Raw genomic sequence first — 23,708 nt, forward strand, 5'->3', positions numbered from 1 at the left:
CTGGTGGGGGGAGTGGGTAGCGAGCAAGCCTTGGCTGCAACCCCACCAAACACAAAGCCCCGTTTGTGTGTGCCTTGTACAATCCACACTGAGGGAGTGTCAGCGCCCACATCTCCCCTCCCTCAGCTGCACACACACACACACTACTCCAGAAAGGTAAGTGAGCTTTAAACCGCATGTTTAAACAGTTATTCTTAAATATAAACAAATCTGTATTCAAAATCCTGGGGAGGGGGCAGCATTATCTTAGCGACTGATCTTCAATGCGATATATCTCTCTGCTCCAGAGCAAGTATCTATTTAATCTGCACAATATCTAAATGGTAAAAGCTAATGGGATTTATTCAACTATGCTGATTTTTTTAAAACCTTGATTCCATACATGGCTTGCAATCGAATGTGACCCCCCCCCCACCTTTTTAAATTTCTCACAGCAGTCAAATGCATACATTAAAAAATATATATATATTTTTGTTTGTCAAAGAAATCTGGATTACTATATGAATTGGTAACGTAGCAACCACTCTGTCTGGCTGAGAATGGCTGACTATATACAGTGATTCCTGGATTGTGAGACGAGCCGTGTGTAAATAGATTCGCTTCCAAAAATATAGAATTCAATGACTTGTTTCGTCTGGAGAGCTCACGTCTGAGTTGGTGGTTGTGGAAACTGAATTCACGTTGGAACTATTCTGACATTTATTGCTTTGGAGGTAAACATTTCGAATAAAGTGTGGCAAGAAAATAAGAAAATTGAAATCAACGTTTTTGTTTTGCCCACAAATTGCAAAATCCTCCAGGTTGTTTTGCATCTGATATGTAGCAGGTTATGTGTAATATATTATGTGATGTGTCTGTGTGTGTCTAAGATAAAATAGTCGATGAAGAACCTTGCCATCTTCTGTCCCACAGCCTGAGTGAAGGATGAAGAGGCTAATTGCATCTCTGGTTTTGAGCTCTCTGCTCCTGACCCAAGCCATGCCGGCTGATCGTCTGTCATGTTACAAAAAGCTCCTGAAGGGTCGAAGTTGCCACAACATCCCCGATGGCACCGAGCACTTGCGCCCCATAGACAAGGGGCTGGTGGATCACTTCTGGGCCGGCAACGACTGCGAGATCGTCTGCTACTGCAATGTCCAAGAATTGCTTTGTTGCCCCAAGTAAGTGACTCTCATTCCACCACCCGGCCTCGCCGGTAGGGGGAGCAGCTTTAACACGCCACTGAAACCTGACTTGCACACAGTGCCAGGAGTGAATGAGTCACTTAGCAAACTAGTACACTATTTTCCCTGCACCGTACTGGGATTCACTGATAAATACCGCCAAGTCTAGCTTAATAAAGACACTGAATACTCGCCCTTCTCTCCAAAACCAGAAACGTGTATTCAGGGAGGGCCTTGTAGCTGAGAGGCACCTCTGAGGAGTGACATGTGGCATGCAGCCACATCACCTCGAGAACTGTGTCCAAGCCTTTCACATGTCATGAATTGCCTGCAACCAGCCAAGTTGCAGTTATAAAGTGCTTTTCACGTCCCAAAGCGTTTAACAGCCAATGAAATACTCCTGAGGGGCTGCAGCTGTTACAATGCAGGCAACACAGCTGCCCATTGGCACACAGCAAGATCCCACACACAGCAATGAGGTGAATGACCAGGGGATCATTAAAAGCTCACGGCACAGAAAGAGGCCAACTTGGCCCATGGTATCCACACTGTGTCAACGCAGCACAGGGCTACTTGCGCACCAAATAGCGTAAGTAGCAAGTAGTAGACAGAGCTTACCGATCTCACAACCAACGGATCAGACAATATTCTGGCAATAGTCCTGAACACTTGCGTTTCAGAACTTGCCGCACCCCTAGCCAAGCTGTTCCAGCTACAACACTGGCATCTACCGGGAAATGTGGAATGTTGCCCAGGTGTATACTGTACACAGAAATGTCAAATCTAGCCTGGCCAATCACCCCCCATCAGTCTCCTCTCAATCATCAGTAATGTGATGGAAGGAGTCATTAACAATGCTATCAAGCGGCACTTACTCTGCAATAACCTGCTCACGGACGCTCAGTCTGGGTTCCGCCAGGGTCACTCAGCTCCTGACCTCATTGCAGCCTTGGTGAAAACATGAACAAAAGGGCTGAACTTCACAGGTGAGGTGAGAGTAACTGCCCTTGACATCAAGGCCACATTTGACTGAGTATGGCATCAAGGAGCGCTAGCAAAACTGGGGTCAATGGGAATCGGGGAAAACTCTCCGCTGGTTGGAGTCGTACCTGCACAAAGGAAGGTGGTTGTGGTTGGAGGTCACTCATCTCAGCTCTAGGACTCTGCAGGAGTTCCTCAGGGTAGTGCCCTAGGCCCAACCATCTTCAGCTGTTTCATCAATAGCCTCCCTTCCATCATGTCAGAAGTGGGGATGTTTGCAGATGACTGCACAATGTTCAGCAACATTGTAATGAGAATGTTCATTATTATTCGCCACTCCTCAGATAATGAAGCAGTCCATGTCCAAATGCAGCAAGACCTGGACAATATCCAGGCTTGGGCTGACAAGTGGAATGGAACATTCACGCTACACAAGTGCCAGGCAATGACCATCTGCTGCAAGAGAGGATCTAACCATCGCCCCTTGACATTCAATGGCATTACCATCGCTGAATCCCCCACAATCAACATCCTGGCGGTTACCATTGATCAGAAACTGAACTGGACTAACCACATTAATACTGTGGTTACGGGGCAGCACGGTGGCACAGAGGATTAGCCCTCTTGCCTCACGGCACCGAGATGCCAGGTTCGATCCCAGCTCTGGATCACTGTTCTGTGTGGAGTTTGCACATTCTCCCCGTGTTTGCGTGGGTTTCGCCCCCACAACCCAAAGATGTGCAAGGTAGGTGGATTGGCCACGCTAAATTGCCCCTTAATTGGAAAAAAAATGAATTGGTTACTCTAAATTTATAAAAAAAAATACTGTGGTTACCAGAACAGGTCAAAGTCTAGGAATCCTATGGCGAGTAACTCACCTCCTGACCTCCAAAGTCTGTCCACCATCTACAAGGCACAAGTTAGGAGTGTGCAGGACTACACTCCATCAGCTCCAACAACAGAAGCTCAACATCATCCAGACCAAAGCAGTCCACTTCCACAATCATTCAATCTCTCCACCACTAACTACAGTGACAGCCGTGTGTACCATCTACAAGATGCACTGCAGGAACTCACCAAGTTTCCTTCGGCAGCACCTTCCAAACCCATGATGACTACTATCGAGAAGGCCAAGAGCAGCGGATACTTGGGAACCCCACCACCTGGAGGTTCCCCACCAAGTCACTCATCACCCTGACTTGGAACTATATTGCTGTTCCTTCACTGTCGCTGGGTCAAAAGCCTGGAACTCCCTCCCTGGGCGGGACAGTAGCACAGTGGTTAGCACCGTTGCTTCACAGCTCCAGGGTCACATGTTCGATTCCCGGCATGGGTCACTGTCTGTGTGGAGTCTGCATGTTCTACCCGTGTCTGCGTGCGTTTCCTGCGGGTGCTCCGGTTTCCTCCCACAAGTCCTGAAAGACGTGCTGTAAGGTAATTTGCACATTTTGAATTCTCTGTGTGTACCCGAACAGGTGCTGGAATGTGGCGACTGGAGCCTTTTCACAGTAACTAAATTGCAGTGTTAATGTAGGCCAACTTGTGACAATAAAGATTCTTAGACAGCACAGTGAGTGTAGCTACACATCAGGGACTGCAGCAGTTCAAGAGGCAGCTCAACACCACCTTCTGAAGGGCAACTAGGGATGGGCATTAAATGTTGGGCTTGCCAGCAGTGCCCACATCCTGTAAATGAACTTTTAAGAATCTACATGAAGTTACCAGCCCAAATTTTGTGATCAGTGCGGAAGGAATGGCTCTTGCTCTTGATCATGCACAGAGCTGAACTCAGACTTTTAATGGTCTTTTGAGCATAGAATTATAGGCCCAGAACTTCCAAGCTCCACATGAGTGGTACCCAGAAGGTGCCCCAGATGATTCACTGGGGGACAGGCTGGAAGCCCCCACACAAGGACTGGATAGGAATTGGCTTGGGAAGACTAAACTTCCAATGGACAATTACCCTGCGCTGGGCACCATCTGAAACTTCAATTTAGAACATAGAACAGTACAGCACAGAACAGGCCCTTCAGCCCTCAATGTTGTGCCGAGCCATGATCACCCCACTCAAACCCACGTATCCACCCTATACCCGTAACCCAACAACCCCCCCTTAACCTTACTTTTATTAGGACACTACGGGCAATTTAGCATGGCCAATCCACCTAACCCGCACATCTTTGGACTGTGGGAGGAAACCGGAGCACCCGGAGGAAACCCACGCACACAGGGGGAGGACGTGCAGACTCCACACAGACAGTGACCCAGCCGGGAATCGAACCTGGGACACTGGAGCTGTGAAGCATTTATGCTAACCACCATGCTACCCTGCTGCCCCAAATTTCAATCGGAGACTTCTGATAGTCCTGACTCTCTGAGCAGAATAGTTACACAGGAAAAGATAGAAGAATTTAAACAACTTCCAACTCCTGGGTAACTATAGCATTGACCCCCACCTTAACCCCCCAATGGACACCAAGTACCCCCAACCCGCAATTAATCCCCATGCCCCAACTCATCCAGCTGACTACAATCCTGATGCCCCTACCTACCCAGTGACCCCCCCCCCCCCCCCCTCCAATCCCACTGGACCATGTGACTACCCCAACAACTAACATCTATAACCTGACCCCCCTACCACCACCCTCCCAATCCCCAGAATCATCGCCCATACAGCGCCAACTACCCTCCCAACTCGCACCCACTCCGTTTACCCCCTGGCTTCTCAAAGTGGCGGTGACCTTTAAAAGTACCCGCTTCCTTGACTCCTGCTGCACTATACCGAAGGCCTCAGGAATCCGCTGCATTGCACTTTTCTGAGGAGGCTTAAGTCAAAAGCTCGGGTGCGAGGTGTGCAGCTGTAAGTAAGATGTAAGTAAAATGAGCAGAATGTCAATCCAGCTGTGATTGGCTTTCCTTGGAAGGTCTGACCTGCAGTTACAAGGGAGCTTTTACAGCAGGGGCACATTGCACAAGAGACCTGTGGCTTGAGTAGCCGGACACACAACTTGCTGTGTCTTCAGCCTGTAAAGATATATAGAATCTAACATTCCAAGATTCCATAAAGGGTTTTCATTGAATTACTCCTTTTTAATTTCTCACAAAAAACCATAAGATAAAGGAGCAGAATTAGGCCCTTCGGCCCATTGAGTCCGCTCTGCCATTCAATCATGGCTGACAGGGGTGGCACGGTGGTGCAGTGGTGAGCACTACTGTCTCACGGTGCTGAGGACCTGGGTTCGATCCCGGCTCTGGGTCACTGTGTGGAATTTGCACATTCTCCCCATGTTTGCGTGGGTCTCACCCCCACAACCCAAAAATGTGCAGGCTGGGTGGATTGGCCACGCTAAATTGCCTCTTAATTGGGAAAAAAAATAAGTGGGTAATCTAAATTTATTGTTAAAAAAAAAGTTGCTGATATATTTCTCATCCCCATTCTCCTACCTTCTACCCTCATCCCCTTATTTTTTTAAAATAAATTTAGAATACCCAATTCTTTCTTTTCCAATTAAGGGGCAAGTTAACATGGCCAATCCACCTACCCTGCGGGTTGTGGGGGTGAGACCCACGCAGACATGGGAGAATGTGCAAACTCAACACGGCCAGTGACCTAGGGCCGGGATCGAACCTGGGTCCTTAGTGTGGTGAGGAGGCAGTGCTAACCACAGCGCCATCGTGCTGCCCTCCCTCATCTCCTGATTAATCAAGAACCTATCTATCTCTGTCTTAAAGGCACTCAGTGACTTGGCCTCCACAGCCTTCTGTGGCAAAGAGTTCCACAGATTCACCAAAATTTCTCCTCATCTCTGTTTGAAAGGAAAATCCCTTCAGCCTGAGGCTGTGCTCTCGGGTTCCAGTTTCTCCTATTAGTGGAAACGTCCTCTCCACATCTACTCTATCTAGGCCTCTCAGTATTCTGTAAGTTTCAGTGAGACCTCTCCTCCGTCTAGCACAGATACAGAGTCCTCAACTGCTCCTCATATGTCAAGTCCTTCGTTCCGGGGATCATTCTTGTGACCCTCCTCTGGACCCTTTCCTCGGCAAGCACATCCTTCCTTAGATACATGGTCCAAAACTGCTCATAATATGCCAAAAGGAGCCTTATACAGCTTCAGCAGTAGATCCATGCTCTTGTATTCTGGAACCCTCAAAATGAATGCAAACTGAACCTGCATGTTAAACTTAAGAGAATCCTGAACTAGGACTCCTAAGTCCCTTTGTGCTTTTGATTGACAAAGCCTTTTCCCATTTAAAAAATAGTCTATGCCTGTATTCTTCCGACAAAAGTGCCTAATCTCACACTTTTTCACATTGTATTCCATCTGCCACTTGCCCACTCTCCTAGATTGTCCAAGTTCTTTTGCAGTCCCTCTGCGTCCTCAATACTACCTGCTCCTCTCGCAGCTAATACAATTTTTAAATATTATATTTATTAGTTTTCAAGAAATCCAGAGATCAATATGAATTAAAAATGAGGGCAGCAATAAAGAGTTCTACAGATTCACCAGAAATTCCTCCTCATCTCAGTTTGAAAGGCGCAGTGGGTTAGCCCTGCTGTGTCATGGCACCGAGGTCCCAGGTTTGATCCCGGCTCTGGGTCACTGTCTGTGTGAAGTTTGCACGTTCTCCCCGTGTTTGCGTGGATTTCGCCCCCACAACTAAAAGATGTGCAGGGTAAGAGGATTGGCTGAGCTAAATTGCCCCTTAATTGGAAAAATGAATTGGGTACTCTAAATTTGTGAAAAAAAATTAATTGGAAACGAGACATCTCGGGGCAGCACGGTAGCACAGTCGTTTCACAGCTCCAGGGTCCCAGGTTCGATTCCTGGCTTGGGCCACTGTCTGTGCGGAGTCTGCATGTTCTCCCCATGTCTGCATGGGTTTCCTCCGGGTACTCCGGTTTCCTCCCACAGCCCAAAGATGTGCAAGTTAGGTGGATTGGCCATGCTAAATTGCCCCTTAGTGTCCGAAAGGTTAGGTGGGTTTACTGGGTTACGGGTGCATGGGTGCTCTTTCCAAGGGTCGGTGAAGGCTCGATGGGTTGAATGGCCTCCTTCTGCACTGTAGGGATTCTATGAAGTCATTTACTCATATTCGTTCTTTTTTAATGTTAGTTTTCCAGTGACGTTTATTTTCACCAATTTAGGGAGCCTCTGCCTTGGGAGACTCTGAGTCAGATGGTTGAGGGTTTTGAGTCCAATTCCAGGGATATTAGCACACCATCCCAGCTGGCACCCCCATGTAGTACTGAGGAAATATTGCATTGGCAGAGGTGCCAACTTGTTCATGCGACCTTAAATTGAGGCTCTGTGTGAACACAAGATAGGTGCAGGAGTAGGCCCTATAGCCTGTTTTCAATATGATCTTGATCTTCAGCTTCCCTTTCCATATTGTACTCATTGGAGCTTAGAAAGCTAGGTTGGGGGGGAGTGGGCCTAGGTGCTCTTTCCAAGGGTCGGAGACTCGATGGGCTGAATGGCACTGCAGGGATTCTATGATATCCCTTGATTTCCTAAGAGACCAAAATCTGTCTCTCAGCCTTACATATATTCAATGATGGAATATCTACATCGCTTTGGAGCAGAGAATTCCAGAAATTCACGACCCTCTGAGTGAAATAATTCCCTCTCATGTCAGTCGTAAATGATCGCCTCCTTATCGTCAGACTGTCCTCCTCTCTCCCCCCCCCCCCCCCCCCCCCCCCCCCCCCCCCACGTTCTAGAGTCCCCAGCCCAGGGAAACAACCTTTACCCTGTCAACCTCCATCAGAATCTTGTATATTTCAATGAAATCGCTTCTCTATCTTCTAAGCTCCAGAAAATACAGGACCAGTTTACTCGGCCTCACATCATTGGACAGACAACTCTCTCATCCCAGGGACCAATCTAGTGAACCTCTGCTATACTGCCTCCAATGCAAGTATATTCACTCCCTCCACCACTGATGCACAGTAGCAGCCGTGTGTAACGTCTACAAGATGCACTGCAGGAACTCACCAAGGCTCCTCAGACAGCACTTTCCAAACCCACGGACACTTACCATCTGGAAGGATAAGGGTAGTGTACACATGGGAAAACCGTCACCTGGAAATTCCCCTCCCGAGCCACTCACTATCTTGACTTGGAAATATATCACCGTTCCGTCACTGTCACTGGGTCAAATCCTGGAACTCCCTCCCTAACAGCACTGTGGGTGTATCTACACCACATGGCCTGCAGCGGTTCAAGAAGGCAGCTCACCACCACCTTCTCAAGGGCAATTAGGGATGGGCAAAAGTGCTGGCCTAACCAGGGAAGTCCACATCCTGAGAAAGAATTTTAAAAACTTAAGATAGATTCCTCTCTGTCTCTTTATCAAAGTCATGAATATAGATTGTAAATAACTCAGACCCCAGCACTGATCCTTGCTCTCTTGGGTGGATATGAAACGCACCATGGCACTATTTTGAAGAGGAGTGGGTGATTAAAGCTTGATACCCTGGCCAGTAATTACACTTCAAGGTGCAACATAAATACAAATTTTTCTTTCCTCTTTTGAGTTGCTAACATTAATGAAGATGTAGTTCTCAGTTTATGTTATGTTCCGTATTTTTATGTGTCCGGGTCCTTAAAGGTGGCATTTGCTTCAGCGAACCTAAGCATTATTTCATGTCATTAAATAAACATCTATCATTATATTACCATACATTCAGTCTTCTTTCATTGCCAGAGTGCTGATTTTTTTCCAGAATATTTTTGTTAAAGATCAGACTTAAATAACTCCAAAAACTGGATATCAATTTTTTTTTAATTCATTCATGGGATGTGGGCATTGTTGGCTGCTCCAGCATTTATTGCCCATCCCTAATTGTCCTTGAACTGAGTGATTTTACAGAGTTGCTGTCACATGTAGGCCAGGCCAGGTAGGGATGGCAGATTTCCTTCCCTAATTGACATTAGTGAACCAGATGAGTTTTTACGCCAATCAACACTGGTATCATTGTCATTGTTATTAATTCCAGATTTATTTTATATCAAATTTCACCATCTGCCATGGAGGGATTTAAACCCAGGGTCTCTGGATTGCTAGTCCAGTGACAATGCCACTATGCCATCGCCTTCCCCAGAGATAGAGGGCATGATTTAATGGCCACAATGCGCCCAAAAAGCATATCATTAGTGGGCCTGATATGGTATTCTCCGGACATTCCGCGATCCTACTCCACCACCGGGGGGGAATGCCCGATGGCAAATGTCACTTGTGCTTTTGAAAATCGGGAAACAGGCGCCGTGGCCGACGAGGGAGAGGGAGGAGGGAGGACATGCAGAGGCCACTGGCAGGGGCAACAGGGGGTGACCAGGGGACGGGCCGTGGGCTCAGCGTGACCTTCCATGGGACCGAGGTGTCCAGATGCCACCTGTGATGGTTGTGCAGTTTGACACCAGCCCAGTGGGTGCCATCACCCCCGCACCAGAACCCCCCCCCCCCCCCCCAAAGCCGGCAGCCACCCACAGGCAGGGCAGCACGCTGTCCATCAAAGGGCAATGCCCACAGTAGTCCCAGCAGGAGGGCGCCAGATGGCAGCGGAGTGTACCGTTGGCACGGGTAGCACCTGGCAGCAGGCACCAGGGCCCAAGCCCCCCCCCCCCCCCGGGCCAGGCACCAACAAGGTCAGGGATGCGGCCAGCAGCATGCCAATGGGTGTGGGGAGGGGGGAGGGGAACATGCTGGAGTCACCCTGTAGCCCAGTGGACCTTGATGGGCACAGGGTGGGTATGCACCATGCTAACATGTCTGACGGTCAGCCCCCGCAGACAATGGACTTCGAAATGCAACCAAGAATGGTGGCCTTCCTCCTGGTCACCTCAGCCCTGGGGTATGCCCTGAGACTGTACGAGCTGGAGCTGCTCGAGGAGGGAGCTGCAGCATTGGAGCCTGATATGGGAACAGGGAGCAGCCGGTGAGGATGGAGAGCCAGCCGCGCAATAGACTGAGGAGGAGGAAATGCAAACGAAGTGCCGCATGAGGCCTCGTGTGTGCCGGCAGCGCCTGTCATTCGATAACCTGTCAGATTGGGCATGTCGTCGAAGACTCCGACTGAGCAGAGGGACAGTGCGACATATCTGCCGGATCATGGCACACCTGGCACCTCGGGGAATGGGGGAGGACACCCGCTACCGGTGGCCATCATGTGGGACTCACCCAGAACATTTACGCCACGGTGTTCTTCCAGGCGCTGAGTGGGGATCTGTCCGGGATCTCGGTGCACAGGTGTATCTGTGCCATCACGGAGGCTCTATACAATCGGTCACCGCAATATATCAAACTCAATGTGGACCGAGCCCACCAGGATACCCGCACAATGGGGTTCGCCATCATTGCCGAGATGCCCCAGGTCCAGGGGGTGATCGATGGGATGTATGTCCCCCTACGAGCATGGGCCCATGAGAGGCCGGTTTTCACAAACAGAAAGGGGTTCCACTCAATGAATGTGCCGTTAGTGTGTGAGCGTGAGCTGCACATCATGCATGACTGTGCCCGATACCTGAGCAACGTCTTCATGAAAAAATGAAAATCGCTTATTGTCACGAGTAGGCTTCAATGAAGTTACTGTGAAAAGCCCCTAGTCACCACATTCCGGCGCCTGTCCGGGGAGGCTGGTACGGGAATCGAACCGTGCTGCTGGCCTCCTTGGTCTGCTTTAAAAGTCAGCGATTTAGCCTGGTGAGCTAAACCAGCCCCTTCCTGGCACACTTGTCAGTTCTTGACCTCTTCAAGGACACACCCCCACCCACTCCCCTCCCGGCTGAGGGGTTGGCTCCTGAGCGACAGGGGTAATCCGTTGTGGTTGTGGCTGATGACATCTATCGGGAGGCCACAGACAGACTTGGAGACCCACTGCAAAGACACCCATGCTACCACCGGGGGCATTATCGAGCGGTGCTTCGGCATCCTGAAGAAGCGGTTCAGGTGCTAAGACTGTTCTGGAGGGGCCCTTTGGTGCAGCGCGAGGAGAGCCTCCTGCATGGTGGTGGCCTGCTGCGTCCTCCACACCATGGTGTTGCAGAGGGGCGCATGCTGGAGGAGGAAGAGGATGCAGGGGAGGGTGAGGATGGGCGGGCGGGACATGGAGCCCGGGCAGGCAAGGGAGGCTGCACAACCTGTGCCCCTAGGCCAGCACGCACAGGACTCTCTAATCCAGGTTCATCGACAGGCGAAACTGGCCAGTGGCACGGACATCTCCTCCCCACCCCACCCCCCGGCTGACCACCCTCTCCCAGCAACAGCCTCCCTGCCCAACCAACACCGCCCCCCCCCTCCCCCCGGCCTTGTAAACCCCCCCCGGCTTGTAACCCTTGCTGTGATAATTACATGCCTCACTAAAGGGTGAGGGCCTTGTGTTCGCAGTACCAGCAGGCCTGGCCCATGGGATGGAAGGCTGGTGACCACCCGTTCTGGGATGAGATCTGGTGCTCCGCATCGTCTGACAACGTCTGACCCCTGCCCGCGGTAGCACTTTCCTCCGTCCACCTGGGTGAACCCTGCAGGTGAGCTGGTCATTCCATCACATAGCCCCATCGGATCCCTGGGGTGGCGTAGGTTGGGCGGGGGGGGGGGTTTAAAGGGGGGGGGGGGGGGATGGTGGTGGGGCACTGGAGCAGTGAGCTCTAGCTGAACTATGGTCCCTGGGTGAGACTAGCTGACTCACTGTAATTCGCAGATTTGCCAAAAAGAGGTCCCAAACTCAATGGGTGGGATTCAGATCGCAACAACTTACGAGATTGTGTTACGCCTCACAAGGCGTTGCAAGCCAGGTAGATCCAGGGAGCGGGGTCTCTCAGCTTTTATCAGCCATGATATGCAAATGGCGTTAACTATACGTGCCACGATTTTCGCTTCACGACCGATTCACCGCCCAGTCGCCTTTCCCGATTTGGGAATCAGCCCACGGAGAATCCCACCCAGTGATTTTGGCCCTCATTATAAACTCGACCACCAACTCCATCCCCCTCCCTGGCTACTGTCTGTAGCCGAACAAATCGAGATCGCGGCAACTCAAAACTGATGATGCTTTGGAGAAATATCGGAAAAGTAGGACGAATCTCAAACGCGCAATAAAGAGGGCTAAAAGGGGTCATGAATGATCCCACTTCAGGAGGGGTCGGGCTATTGGCGGGAGTTTCCGGGGTCAGCAGAAGTTAGCTGACCCACGGAAGTACAATGGAGGACGGTTCGCGGCTGGGAGGGTTCCTAGCCTGGGGGGGAAGGGAGGGGGGGAAAGGGGAATACCGGGTTGCTGCTGGTAGGGTCAAGAAGGAGCTGGTGGGGGCTGGGGGGACAGAGGTGAGGGGTTGTCGCTATGGGGACGGGGTCGAGCAGGGGGTGCTGGCCTGGGGCGGGCAGTCAACAGGCTATGGCTAGCCGACGGGGGAGGGGGGCGGGACGCCCTCTGATCCGGTTGGTCACCTGGAATGTGAGAGTGTTGAATGGGCCGGTGAAGCGGTCGAGGGTACTGGCTCACCTGAAGGGGCTAAAGGCGGATGTGGCAATGCTTCAGGAGACCCACCTGAGGGTGGCGGACCAGGTCCGCCTGAGGAAGGGATGGGTGGGGCAGGTTTTCCACTCGGGGTTGGATGTGAGGAACCGGGGAGTGGCGATTCTGGTGGGGAAAAATGTGTTGTTTGAGGCATCGGAGGTGGTGGCGGATAAGGGGGGGTAGGTATGTGATGGTTAGGGGCAGGCTACAAGGAGAGAAGGTGGTACTGGCTAGTGTGTATGCCCCAAATTGGGACGATGCGGGCTTTATGGGGCGTATGTTGGGACGGATCCCGGATCTGGAGGCGGGAGGTCTGATCATAGGGGGGGACTTTAATACGGTGTTGGATCCTTCACTGGATCGGTCCAGCTCTAGGACGGGTAGGAGGCCGGCGGCGGCCAAGGTACTGAGAGGGTTTATGGACCAGATGGGTGGGGTGGATCCATGGAGGTTTGTAAGGCCGAGGGCACGCGAGTACTCTTTCTTCTCCCACGTACATAGGGTCTACTCTCGGATAGATTTCTTTGTGGTGAGTAGGGGACTGATTCCGAGAGTGGAGGAGGCCGAGTATTCGGCCATTGCAATCTCCGACCACGCTCCGCATTGGATAGAGTTGGAGATGGGAGAGGTGCGAGACCAACGTCCGTTGTGGCGGTTGGATGTGGGGTTGTTGGCGGAGGAGGAGGTGTGTAGGAGGGTCCGGGCAAGTATTGAGGGGTACCTTGAGGTGAATGATACGGGGGAGGTTCAGGTGGGGATGGTCTGGGAAGCCCTGAAGGCAGTAATTCGTGGGGAGCTGATATCCATCCGGGCACACAGGGAGAGGAGCGAGAGGAGTGAGAGGGATAGACTGGTGGGAAGGATGCTGGAGGTGGACAGGAGGTATGCAGAGGCACCAGAGGAGGGACTGTTGGGGGAGAGGCGCAGCCTGCAGGCTAAATTTGATTTGCTGACCACTAGAAAGGCAGAGGCACAGTGGAGGAAGGCACAAGGGGCAGTGTACGAACACGGTGAAAAGGCGAGTAGGATGCTGGCTCATCAGCTCCGTAAGCGGGATGCGGCTAAGGAGATTGCTGGAGTGAGAGACAAGAGTGGGACTGTGGTGCGGAAGGGGGTAGAGGTGAATGAGGTCTTCATGGACTTTTACGGGGAACTGTACCGGTCGGAGCCAACGGGGGAGAGGAGGGGAATGAAGAGGTTCCTTGACGGGCTTTCTTTCCCGAAGGTGCAGGAGGAGAAGGTGGAGGGGCTGGGTGCGCCGATTGAGCTGGAGGAGCTAGTTAAGGGGATCGGGCAGATGCAGTCAGGGAAGGCACCGGGGCCGGATGGGTTCCCGGTGGAATTTTGTAAAAAGTTCGTGGACCTAGTGGGTCCCTTGCTGGTGCGGACACTCAACGAAGCGTGGGAAGGGGGGACTTTGCCCCCAACGATGTCACGGGCACTGATCTCGTTAATTTTAAAGACGGACAAGGACCCCCAGCAGTGTGGTTCATACAGGCCCATATCTCTCCTCAACGTGGATGCTAAGGTGCTGGCAAAAATCCTGGCCACCAGGATAGAGGACTGTGTGCCAGGGGTTGTGCATGAGGACCAGACAGGTTTTGTGAAGGGAAGGCAGCTGAACACGAATGTGCGGAGATTGCTGAATGTCATTATGATGCCGGCGATTGAGGGGGAGGCAGAGATAGTGGTGGCGCTGGATGCGGAGAAGGCCTTCGATAGAGTGGAGTGGGGGTACCTATGGGAGGTGTTGGGGAGGTTTGGATTTGGTGAAGGGTTCATTAGATGGGTAAGGCTGCTATATGAGGCCCCGATGGCGTGCGTGGCCACGAATAGGAGGAGGTCGGAGTACGTCCGGCTTTACCGAGGGACCAGGCAGGGTTGCCCTTTGTCCCCCTTGTTGTTTGCACTGGCAATCGAGCCGCTGGCGATGGCATTGAGAGATTCAGAGAGGTGGAGAGGCTTGGTGCGAGGTGGAGAGGAACATAGGGTGTCATTGTATGCCGACGACCTGTTACTGTATGTGGCGGACCCGGTGGGAGGGATGCCGGGAGTGATGGAGTTACTAGCCGAGTTTGGGACCTTCTCAGGTTATAAATTAAACTTAGGCAAGAGCGAGGTGTTTGTGGTGCACCCTGGAGACCAGGAGGAAAGAATTGGTAGGCTCCCGCTTAGGAGGGCAGGGGAGAGCTTTAGGTACCTGGGGGTGCAAGTGGCCAGGGACTGGGGGACTCTCCACAAGCATAACTTTACCAGACTGGTAGATCAGATGGAGGAGGAGTTCAGGAGGTGGGACATGCTGCCATTGTCGTTGGCGGGGAGGGTGCAGTCCGTCAAAATGACAGTGCTTCCGAGGTTCTTGTTCCTTTTTCAGTGCCTGCCCATATTTATCCCTAGGGCCTTCTTTAGGAGAGTGACCAGCAGTATTCTGAGCTTTGTGTGGGCACATGGGACTCCGAGAGTGAGGAGGGTGTTCCTGGAGCGAGGAAGGGATAGAGGCGGGCTGGCGCTGCCCAACCTTCTGGGGTACTATTGGGCAGCCAATGTGTCAATGGTGCGTAAATGGGTGATGGAGGGGGGAGGGGCAGCGTGGAAAAGAATGGAGGTGGCGTCATGTAGAGGTACGAGCCTGGGTGCCATGGTAACGGCACCGTTGCCGCTCTCCCCCAAGAGGGTTACCACGAGCCCGGTGGTGGCGGCGACCCTAAGAATCTGGGGACAGTGGAGACGGCATCGGGGGGAAACAGGGGGCTCGATGGAGGCTCCACTGGGTGGCAACCATCGGTTCATCCCGGGGAACACGGATGGGGGATTCAGGGGATGGCAAAGGGCGGGCATCAGCAAATTGAGGGACCTGTTTATTGGCGGGAGGTTTGCGGGCCTGGGGGAACTGGAAGATAAATTTGGCCTTCCCCAGGGGAACATGTTCAGATACCTGCAGGTAAAGGCGTTTGCTAGGCGACAGGTAGAGGGATTCCCTTTGCTGCCCTCGCAGGGGACGATGGACAGAGTGCTTTCGGGGGTGTGGGTAGGAGAGGGGAAGGTGTCTGACATCTATAAGGTAATGCAGGAGGTGGAGGAGTTGTCAGTGGAGGAGCTGAAGGCTAAATGGGAGGAGGAACTCGGGGAGCAGATAGAGGACGGGACTTGGGCGGAGGCCTTGGAGAGAGTCAACTCTTCCTCCTCATGTGCGAGGCTTAGTCTCATCCAATTTAAGGTGCTGCACCGGGCCCACATGTCCGGGACTAGGATGAGTAGGTTCTTTGGGGGTGAGGACAGGTGCACCAGATGTTCGGGGAGTCCTGCGAACCACGCCCATATGTTCTGGGCATGCCCAGCACTGGAAGAATTCTGGAAGGGGGTGGCGGGGACGGTGTCGAGGGTGGTTGGATCCAGGGTCAAGCCAGGGTGGGGACTCGCGATTTTTGGGGTTGGGGTGGAGCCGGGAGTGCAGGAGGCGAAAGAGGCCGGGGTCCTGGCCTTTGCGTCCCTAGTAGCCCGTCAAAGGATTCTGCTACAGTGGAAGGATGCGAGGCCCCCAAGCGTGGAGACCTGGATCAGTGACATGGCGGGATTTATAAAATTGGAAAAGGTCAAATTTGCCCTGAGAGGATCAACACAAGGGTTCTATAAACGGTGGCAGCCTTTTCTGGACTTCCTGGCTCAGAGATAGGTAACTGGGTCAATAGCAGCAGCAACCCCGGGGGGGGGGGGGGGGGGGGGGGGTGCATTATTGTAGTGTTTATTCTGTAACTTTATAGTGTGTTAATTTGCGTTGTTGTTAAAATGCTGGGTTGTTCATGGGGATGGGGCGAATGTATATGATTGTTAATATTATTGTTATTTTCGGTATTTTACTAAGGTGCGTTATTGTTGTATAAAATCAAAATTTCTCAATAAAAATTATTTTAAAAAATAAAAATAAAAGGGGTCATGAAATATCTTTGGCTAACAGGGTTAAGGAAAATCCCAAAGCCTTTTATTCATATATAAGGAGCAAGAGGGTAACTAGAGAAAGGATTGGCCCACTCAAAGACAAAAGAGGGAATTTATGCGTGGACTCAGAGGAAATGAGTGAGATTCTTAATGAGTACTTTGCATCGGTATTCACCAAGGAGAAGGACATGACGGATGTTGAGGCGAGGGATGGATGTTTAAATACTCTTGGTCATGTCGGCATAAGGAAGGGGGAGGTTTTGGGTATTCTAAAAGGCATTAAGGTGGACAAGTCCCCAGGACTGGATGGGATCTATCCCAGGTTATTGAGGGAAGCGAGGGACGAAATAGCTGGGGCCTTAACAGATATCTTTGCAGCATTCTTGAGCACGGGCGAGGTCCCGGAGGACTGGAGAATTGCTAATGTTGTCCCTTTGTTTAAGAAGGGTAGCAGGGATAATCCAGGGAACTATAGACCTGTGAGTTTGACATCAGTGGTAGGCAAACTGTTGGAGAAGATGCTGAGGGATAGGATCTATTCACATTTGGATGAAAATAGACTTATCAGTGATAAGCAGCATGGTTTTGTACAGGGAAGGTCATGTCTTACAAACCTAATAGAATTCTTTGAGGAAGTGACAAAGTTAATTGATGAGGGAAGGGTTGTAGATGTCATATACATGGACTTCAGTAAGGCGTTTGATAAAGTTTCCCATGGCAGGTTGATGGAAAAAGTGAAGTCGTATGGGGTTCAGGGTGTACTAGCTAGATGGATACAGAACTGGCTGGGCAACAGGAGACAGAGAGTAGTGGTGGAAGGGAGTGTCTCAAAATGGAGAAAGGTGACTAGTGGTGATCTACAGGGATCCGTGCTCGGACCATTGTTGTTTGTGATATATATAAATGATCTGGACGAAGGTGTAAGTGGTCTGATGAGCAAGTTTGCAGATGATACGAAGATTGGTGGAGTTGCAGATAGCGAGGAGGACTGTCAGAGAATACAGCAAAATATAGATAGATTGGAGAGTTGGGCAGAGAAATGGCAGATGGAGTTCAATCCAGGCAAATGCGAGGTGATGCATTTTGAAAGATCTAACTCAAGAGCGGACTATATGGTCAATGGAAGAGTCCTGGGGAAAATTGATGTACAGAGAGATCTGGGAGTTCAGGTCCATTGTACCCTGAAGGTGGCAATGCAGGTCGATAGAGTGGTCAAGAAGGCATACAGCATGCTTGCCTTCATCGGACGGGGTTTGAGTACAAGAGTCGGCAAGTCATGTTACAGTTGTAACAGACTTTGGTTAGGCCACATTTGGAATACTGCATGCAGTTCTGGTCGCCACATTACCAGAAGGATGTGGATGCTTTAAGACAGGGTGCAGAGGAGGTTCACCAGGATGTTGCCTGGTATGGAGGGTGCTAGCTATGAAGAACGGTTGAGTAGATTAGGATTGTTTTCGTTGGAAAGACGGAGGTTGAGGGGAGACCTGATTGAGGTCTACAAATTAATGAGAGGTATGGACAGGGTGGATAGCAACAAGCTTTTTCCAAGAGTGGGGGTGTCAATTACAAGGGGTCACGATTTCAAGGTGAGAGGGGGAAAGTTTAAGGGAGATGTGCATGGAAAGATTTTTACGCAGAGGGTGGTGGGTGCCTGGAACGCTTTGCCAACGGAGGTGGTAGAGGCGGGCACGATAGCATCATTTAAGATGCAACTGGACAGATATATGAACGGGCGGGGAACAGAGGGAAGTAGATCCTTGGAAAATAGGAGACAGGTTTAGATAAAGGATCTGGATCGGCGCAGGCTGGGAGGGCCGAAGGGCCTGTTCCTGTGCTGTAATTTTCTTTGTTCTTTTGTTCTTAAATCAATTCACAACCTTAAACCTGAGTTGAATTTACAACTTCATAGCCTCTCCATCACTGAGACCACCTACTTCCCCTCCTCCACGTCATCTATCTCTGCTCCTGCTTCAGTTATCTCCACTAAACCTCTCAAGCAAGCCTTTTCTAGACTCAACTTTCAAATACATTCAAGGGCTTTCAGAAAGCGTTTGACAAAGTCCCGCATAAGAGATTATTGTGTAAAATTAAAGCGCATGGGATTGGGGGAAATGTATTAAGGTGGATAGAAAAATGGAAGAGTGGAGACAAAGAGTAGGGATTAATGTATCCTTTTCAAAGTGGCAGGCAGTAACTAGTGGGGACCACAGGGATTGGTGCTGGGACCCCAGCTATTCACAATATATATTAATGATTTGGATGAGGGAATAAAATGAAACATCTCAAAATTTGCAGATGATACCAAGTTAGGTGGGAGGGTGAATTGTGACGAGGATGCAGGGATCCTACAGCAAGATCTGGACAGGTTGGGCAAGTGGGCAAATCAATGGCCGATGCAGTATAATTTGGATAAGTGTGAGGTTATTCACTTTGGAAGCAAAAACATGAAGGTAGATTAGTATCTGAATGGTTGTAAATTGGGAGAGGGGAGTGTGCAGTGGGACCTGGGTGTCCTTGTGCAGCAGTCACTGAAGGTAAGCATGCAGGTGCAGCAGGCGGTAAAGAAGGCTAATGGTATGTTGGCCTTCATTGCGAGGGTTTTAGAGTGCAGGAGCAGGGATGTGTTGCTGCAGTTGTGCAGGGCCTTGGTGAGGCCACACTTGGAGCGTGTGTGCAGTTTTGGTCTCCTTCTCTGAGGAAGGATGTTCTTGCTCTCGAGAGAGTGCAGCGAAGGTTTATCAGACTGATTCCAGGGATGGCGGGACTGTCATATGAGGAGAGATTGATTAGGTTGCGATTGTTCTTGCTGGAGTTCAGAAGAATGAGGGGGGATTTCATAGAGACTTTAAAAATTCTAACAGGACGAGACAGGGTAGCTGCAGGGAAGATGTTTCCAATGATGGGTGTGTCCAGAACCAGGGGTCACAGTCTGAGGATTCAGGGTAAATCATTTCGGACAGAGATAAGGAGACATTTCTTCACACAAAGAGTGGTGAGTCTGTGGAATTCATTACCACAGGAAGTAGTTGATGCTAAAACTTTGAATATCAAGAGGCAGCTAGATATAGCACTTGGGGTGAATGGGATCAAAGGCTATGGGGAGAAAGCAGGATTAGGCTATTGAGTTGGATGATCAGCCACGATCGTGATGAATGGCGGAGCAGGCTCGAAGGGCCAAAAAGCCTCCTCCTGCTCCTATCGTCAATGTATCTATGTAAGGCTGACCCACCACCTTGCACATTGAGTAAATTTGGCTTCCTCCAAAACTCTTCTGCCTGCATCTTAACTCGCACCAACTTGAGCCCACAATCGTATGTCAGTACAGCAATGTTCTATTTTTAAATTCCTATTCATGTTTCAAAGCATCTCCAAAGGCCTTTCTCCATCCAATCTCCATACACTGGCTCAAACCCTTCCTACAAACCTCCAAGATCTCTGTCCACCTGGTTTCTTGCACATCCCCAACTTTAATCACTCTACCCTTTGTGACCCTGCCGAGACCCTCAGCTTGAACTTTCCCTCCCTAAATTACTCTACCTCTCTTTCTTTAAGATACTCCTTCAAGCCGTTTTTGACCAAGCTTTTAGTGAAACTCCTTTCGGTGGGGGTACAGCGGCCTGTTATCCGCCGGTCCCCGCAGGGTGACATGCATTCCGTCGATCACCCCCCTGGACCCAGGGTATCCCGCCGATGGCAACGAGCCCGGGCATCCTGGTGAGCTTGGTCCACATGGGACTGGATGTACTGGTCCACCTGGGCGCGTAGGGCATCCATGATGGAGCGGAGATCCCAGACAGGTCCCCACTCGGCGCCTGGAAAGACCCCGTCGCATTAAAGTTGAGGGTGTCTGTCACTTTGACAGCCATTGGGAGCGGGTATCCTCCCCCATACCCCTGCGGTACCAGATGTGCCATCATCTGGCAGATGTGTTCCACAGTCCCTCTGCTCATCTACAGTCTCCGTTGGCATACCCGGTCTGGTAAGTCTTCGAATGACATGCGGCGCCAGTACACGGGTGTACTGCGCCATCCTGTGGCGCCTCCATGGCACCTCCAGCCTGTGTGGCCGCCACCTGCCCCTCTGCAGCCCAATGCTCTGCAGCCTGGCCCTCAGCTGCAGCTTCCCCCTCCTCTCCAAGAGGCCCAGGCTCACGTGGCCGCAGGGTATCTTGCAGGGCTGCAGCCACCACCACAGCAGCCAGCATCGCAGGTTGGTGTCTGAATGCCATTGTCTGCAGGGGGTGAAAGGCCAACATGTTAGCATGGCGCATACTCCCGTGCCCATCTGGGTACCATGGAATGGCGGCCCCGGTTGGCACTGCGGGCCCCGCCCACACAAGTGCCCCCGCCCCGTTGCACCCCTGCCCCGTCGGTATCCTGCGCCGTCAGTGATCCCACTGCCCGTCTCTGCTGTCAGGGGCACCGTTGGCTGGCACTGCCTTCACTGGGGGCTGCCTTGCATGTGGCCCTGGGTGATCCCCCGATGGCTGGCTGCCGGTTGAGCGGGGTGTTCGGGGCCCGGGGGGGGGGGCAAGATACGGTCTCCCTACGGGACCTGGCGCCAGCTTGTTCCCCTGCCAAAGGGCCCCCCCTGCCTACATCCCGCCTCCCGCTGCCACCCACAGTGCCCCGTACGCTCCCCTGGGTCTCCTGTACTGCCCCGCGCCGACACTGCCGCCACCCATCACCCCTCTGCCTACCCCCACACCCCAACCGTCTCCAACACACCGGACTGAGGCTCAAGCTCCAGACACACGCCCCTGGAGTCACCACCTGCAACTACTGTGCCTGCTGCACCGCCAGAGCTGAGGAGGACGAAGAGAGCGATCCGGCCTCCAGATAGACTGAATATGTAATGACCCCACGTCACCCCCGCTGGACTTGACTTTTTTAACAGGCGGTGAATGTGGTGAATGTGTTCACCATAATGCATGGATTATACTGTAACCTATGACCTGGAAATGGTGATATGAGCTGCTTCCAGGTACTGTACTGTGACCCCGGTATGGCTCCGCCTATGGCTCCGCCCTCACCGGGGCCATATATAGCCTGTGGGCGGCATTCATCTGTACAACTGACTGTGGCGAGGCAAGTTCATGACTAATAAAGTCTACTATTCACTCGCTCTCTCTGCCTCTCAGTGAATTGAAGGTATATCAAATGCCCCAAATCAGAACACAACAATCGCACATGCTCTCCACAAATAAATATTTGCATGTCAAATTATTTCTTTCCCCAGCAGATGTTTCCTGTCAACAGATTCAACCTTGAAACAAGTTAAATAGAATTTAACTGAATAATTGAATACAGAGTAATCAGCTACCACGGTTGAATACAATAGATTACGCGATGGTTCAAATTGAGCAAATACGCATTAGTAGTTTATAGCTAGTCCATCTGTAATGTACAACACAATTATATTTCATTTGTTTACTCTTATTTGACTGAGTAAATGAAAATCCAAGTTATTCTATTCTTACATAGATATATGTAGAATCTCCTGGATGAAGATAACGTTATTGAGCTTGATTTTCGCTCTCGGCACAGGAAACAGAAGTCAGGATTGGTTCTGGGTCCCGAAACTGTTCCCAGAAAGAAACAGTCACTCATTGTAATATTCATAGAGATGCCTTCTTAATTGGCATGGAAGCAGGTTCCCAGTCTAATTGAGTTTGGCGGGTCGGCTCTCGAAGCTGGAGGCCCTTCCGGCTTAGGAAGAGCAACAGGCTTTGGTGGCAGGTAACAGCGAGAGCACATCAGCCCTCTCACCAACATGTTTGCAACTTTAAATAAAATTTGGTTCTTGCAACCAGGCTGCCGCAGCATGGGGGCAGCACTTCGACAGGGTAACCTGCTCTCTCATCAAAGGTGAAGGTCCCCATGCCTGGCTGGACAACTGCACTCCGACCCACCGCCAGTCCCACTCACTTAAACTGTCCCCTACCAATATGGCAAACTGGACATCGAGGGGAAAGTTCCAGTGGCCCTCCTTTACTTAGACTCAACAAGTGAGCTCATCGGCCATTGTATGGAGACATGGCCCCTCAACCAGCCTCCTCTAAAACAGACGGCACCAGGAATGGTGTTGGGAACTGCGATTGGTATTTTTGGACCTTGTCAGCTGCCTGCCACACCCACCCTGCATCACAGCGAGCATGAAGGTCCCATTCGAAGACCCTCCCTGCCCCTCCAATATTGAATTTGCTAACCTTGGGTAGGACAATCACTTGTGACCCTGTGCAGGAGAAGGGAGAAATCAGTCAGAGCCCCCATAATTGCAAGCTCACAGCAGGAATTATTGTGCGTGTGTTGTGTGGATGAAGCATGAAGGTAGCGTTGTCGTCAGACCTTTTAAAGTGGGATAAATCTGCTAACATTAATTAGCATCACTCTGGGTCACTGTCCGTGTGGAGTTTGCACATTCTCCCCGTCTTTGCGTGAGTTTCGCCCTCACAACCCAAAGATGTGCAGAGTAGGTGGATTGGCCACGCTAAATTACCCCTTAATTGGAAAAAATTAATTGCGTACACTAAATTATTTTTTTTAAAACTAGCACCACTTGTCAACTAGCTCGACTATTTGATTGGCAGTGATTAGCACCAATCATTAACTAGCTCCACTTGTTAACCAGCACCACTAGACTATCGCTGCCAGCTTTTGTCAAAGCTAAAATGGAACCTTAAAGGAACTGCTGACATTCAGCAGCTTTTCACATGACTGTACCAATCTTGTTCTCTTTCAGGGACATATTCTTCGGACCAAAGATTTCTTTTGTGATTCCTTGCAATTCTCAATGAAAAGGAAACTTAACAGCAGCAGCAGCAGAACCAATTACTGTCTGGAATCAAGTGGAGGATTAAGTGCTTCCCTGTGTTCAGCTTACTTCTAACATTTTCTTTTAGAAACGTTTATAGAATGTGACTCACAATACAAAAGTTGTTATTTCCTGTGTGCAATCGTAAAATTATTTTCTATGTTTGTAGACCCCAAAAAATGATAGCGTAAGCACTAAAACGCACTCATTTGTATACAATCTTCTTCAACCTAACCTGTGAATCAACAGCTTTTGTTAGCTGTACAATGCTATTTAACAGCAGTTATTTTTTAAAA

The 23,708-nt window shown here is 50.7% G+C and overlaps 1 protein-coding gene across 1 annotated transcript; it reads left to right on the plus strand.

The window, feature by feature from the left end:
* On the plus strand, positions 1-23,708 carry LOC119970716 (scrapie-responsive protein 1-like). Its single transcript, XM_038805787.1, has 3 exons — positions 1-156; positions 913-1,160; positions 23,341-23,708. The coding sequence occupies exons 2-3, from the start codon at positions 925-927 to the stop codon at positions 23,393-23,395; spliced, it is 291 nt and encodes a 96-aa protein (XP_038661715.1). The 5' UTR covers positions 1-156; positions 913-924; the 3' UTR covers positions 23,396-23,708.

The sequence above is a fragment of the Scyliorhinus canicula genome, chromosome 8 (genome assembly GCF_902713615.1).
Source record: "Scyliorhinus canicula chromosome 8, sScyCan1.1, whole genome shotgun sequence".
Classification (NCBI taxonomy): domain Eukaryota; kingdom Metazoa; phylum Chordata; class Chondrichthyes; order Carcharhiniformes; family Scyliorhinidae; genus Scyliorhinus; species Scyliorhinus canicula.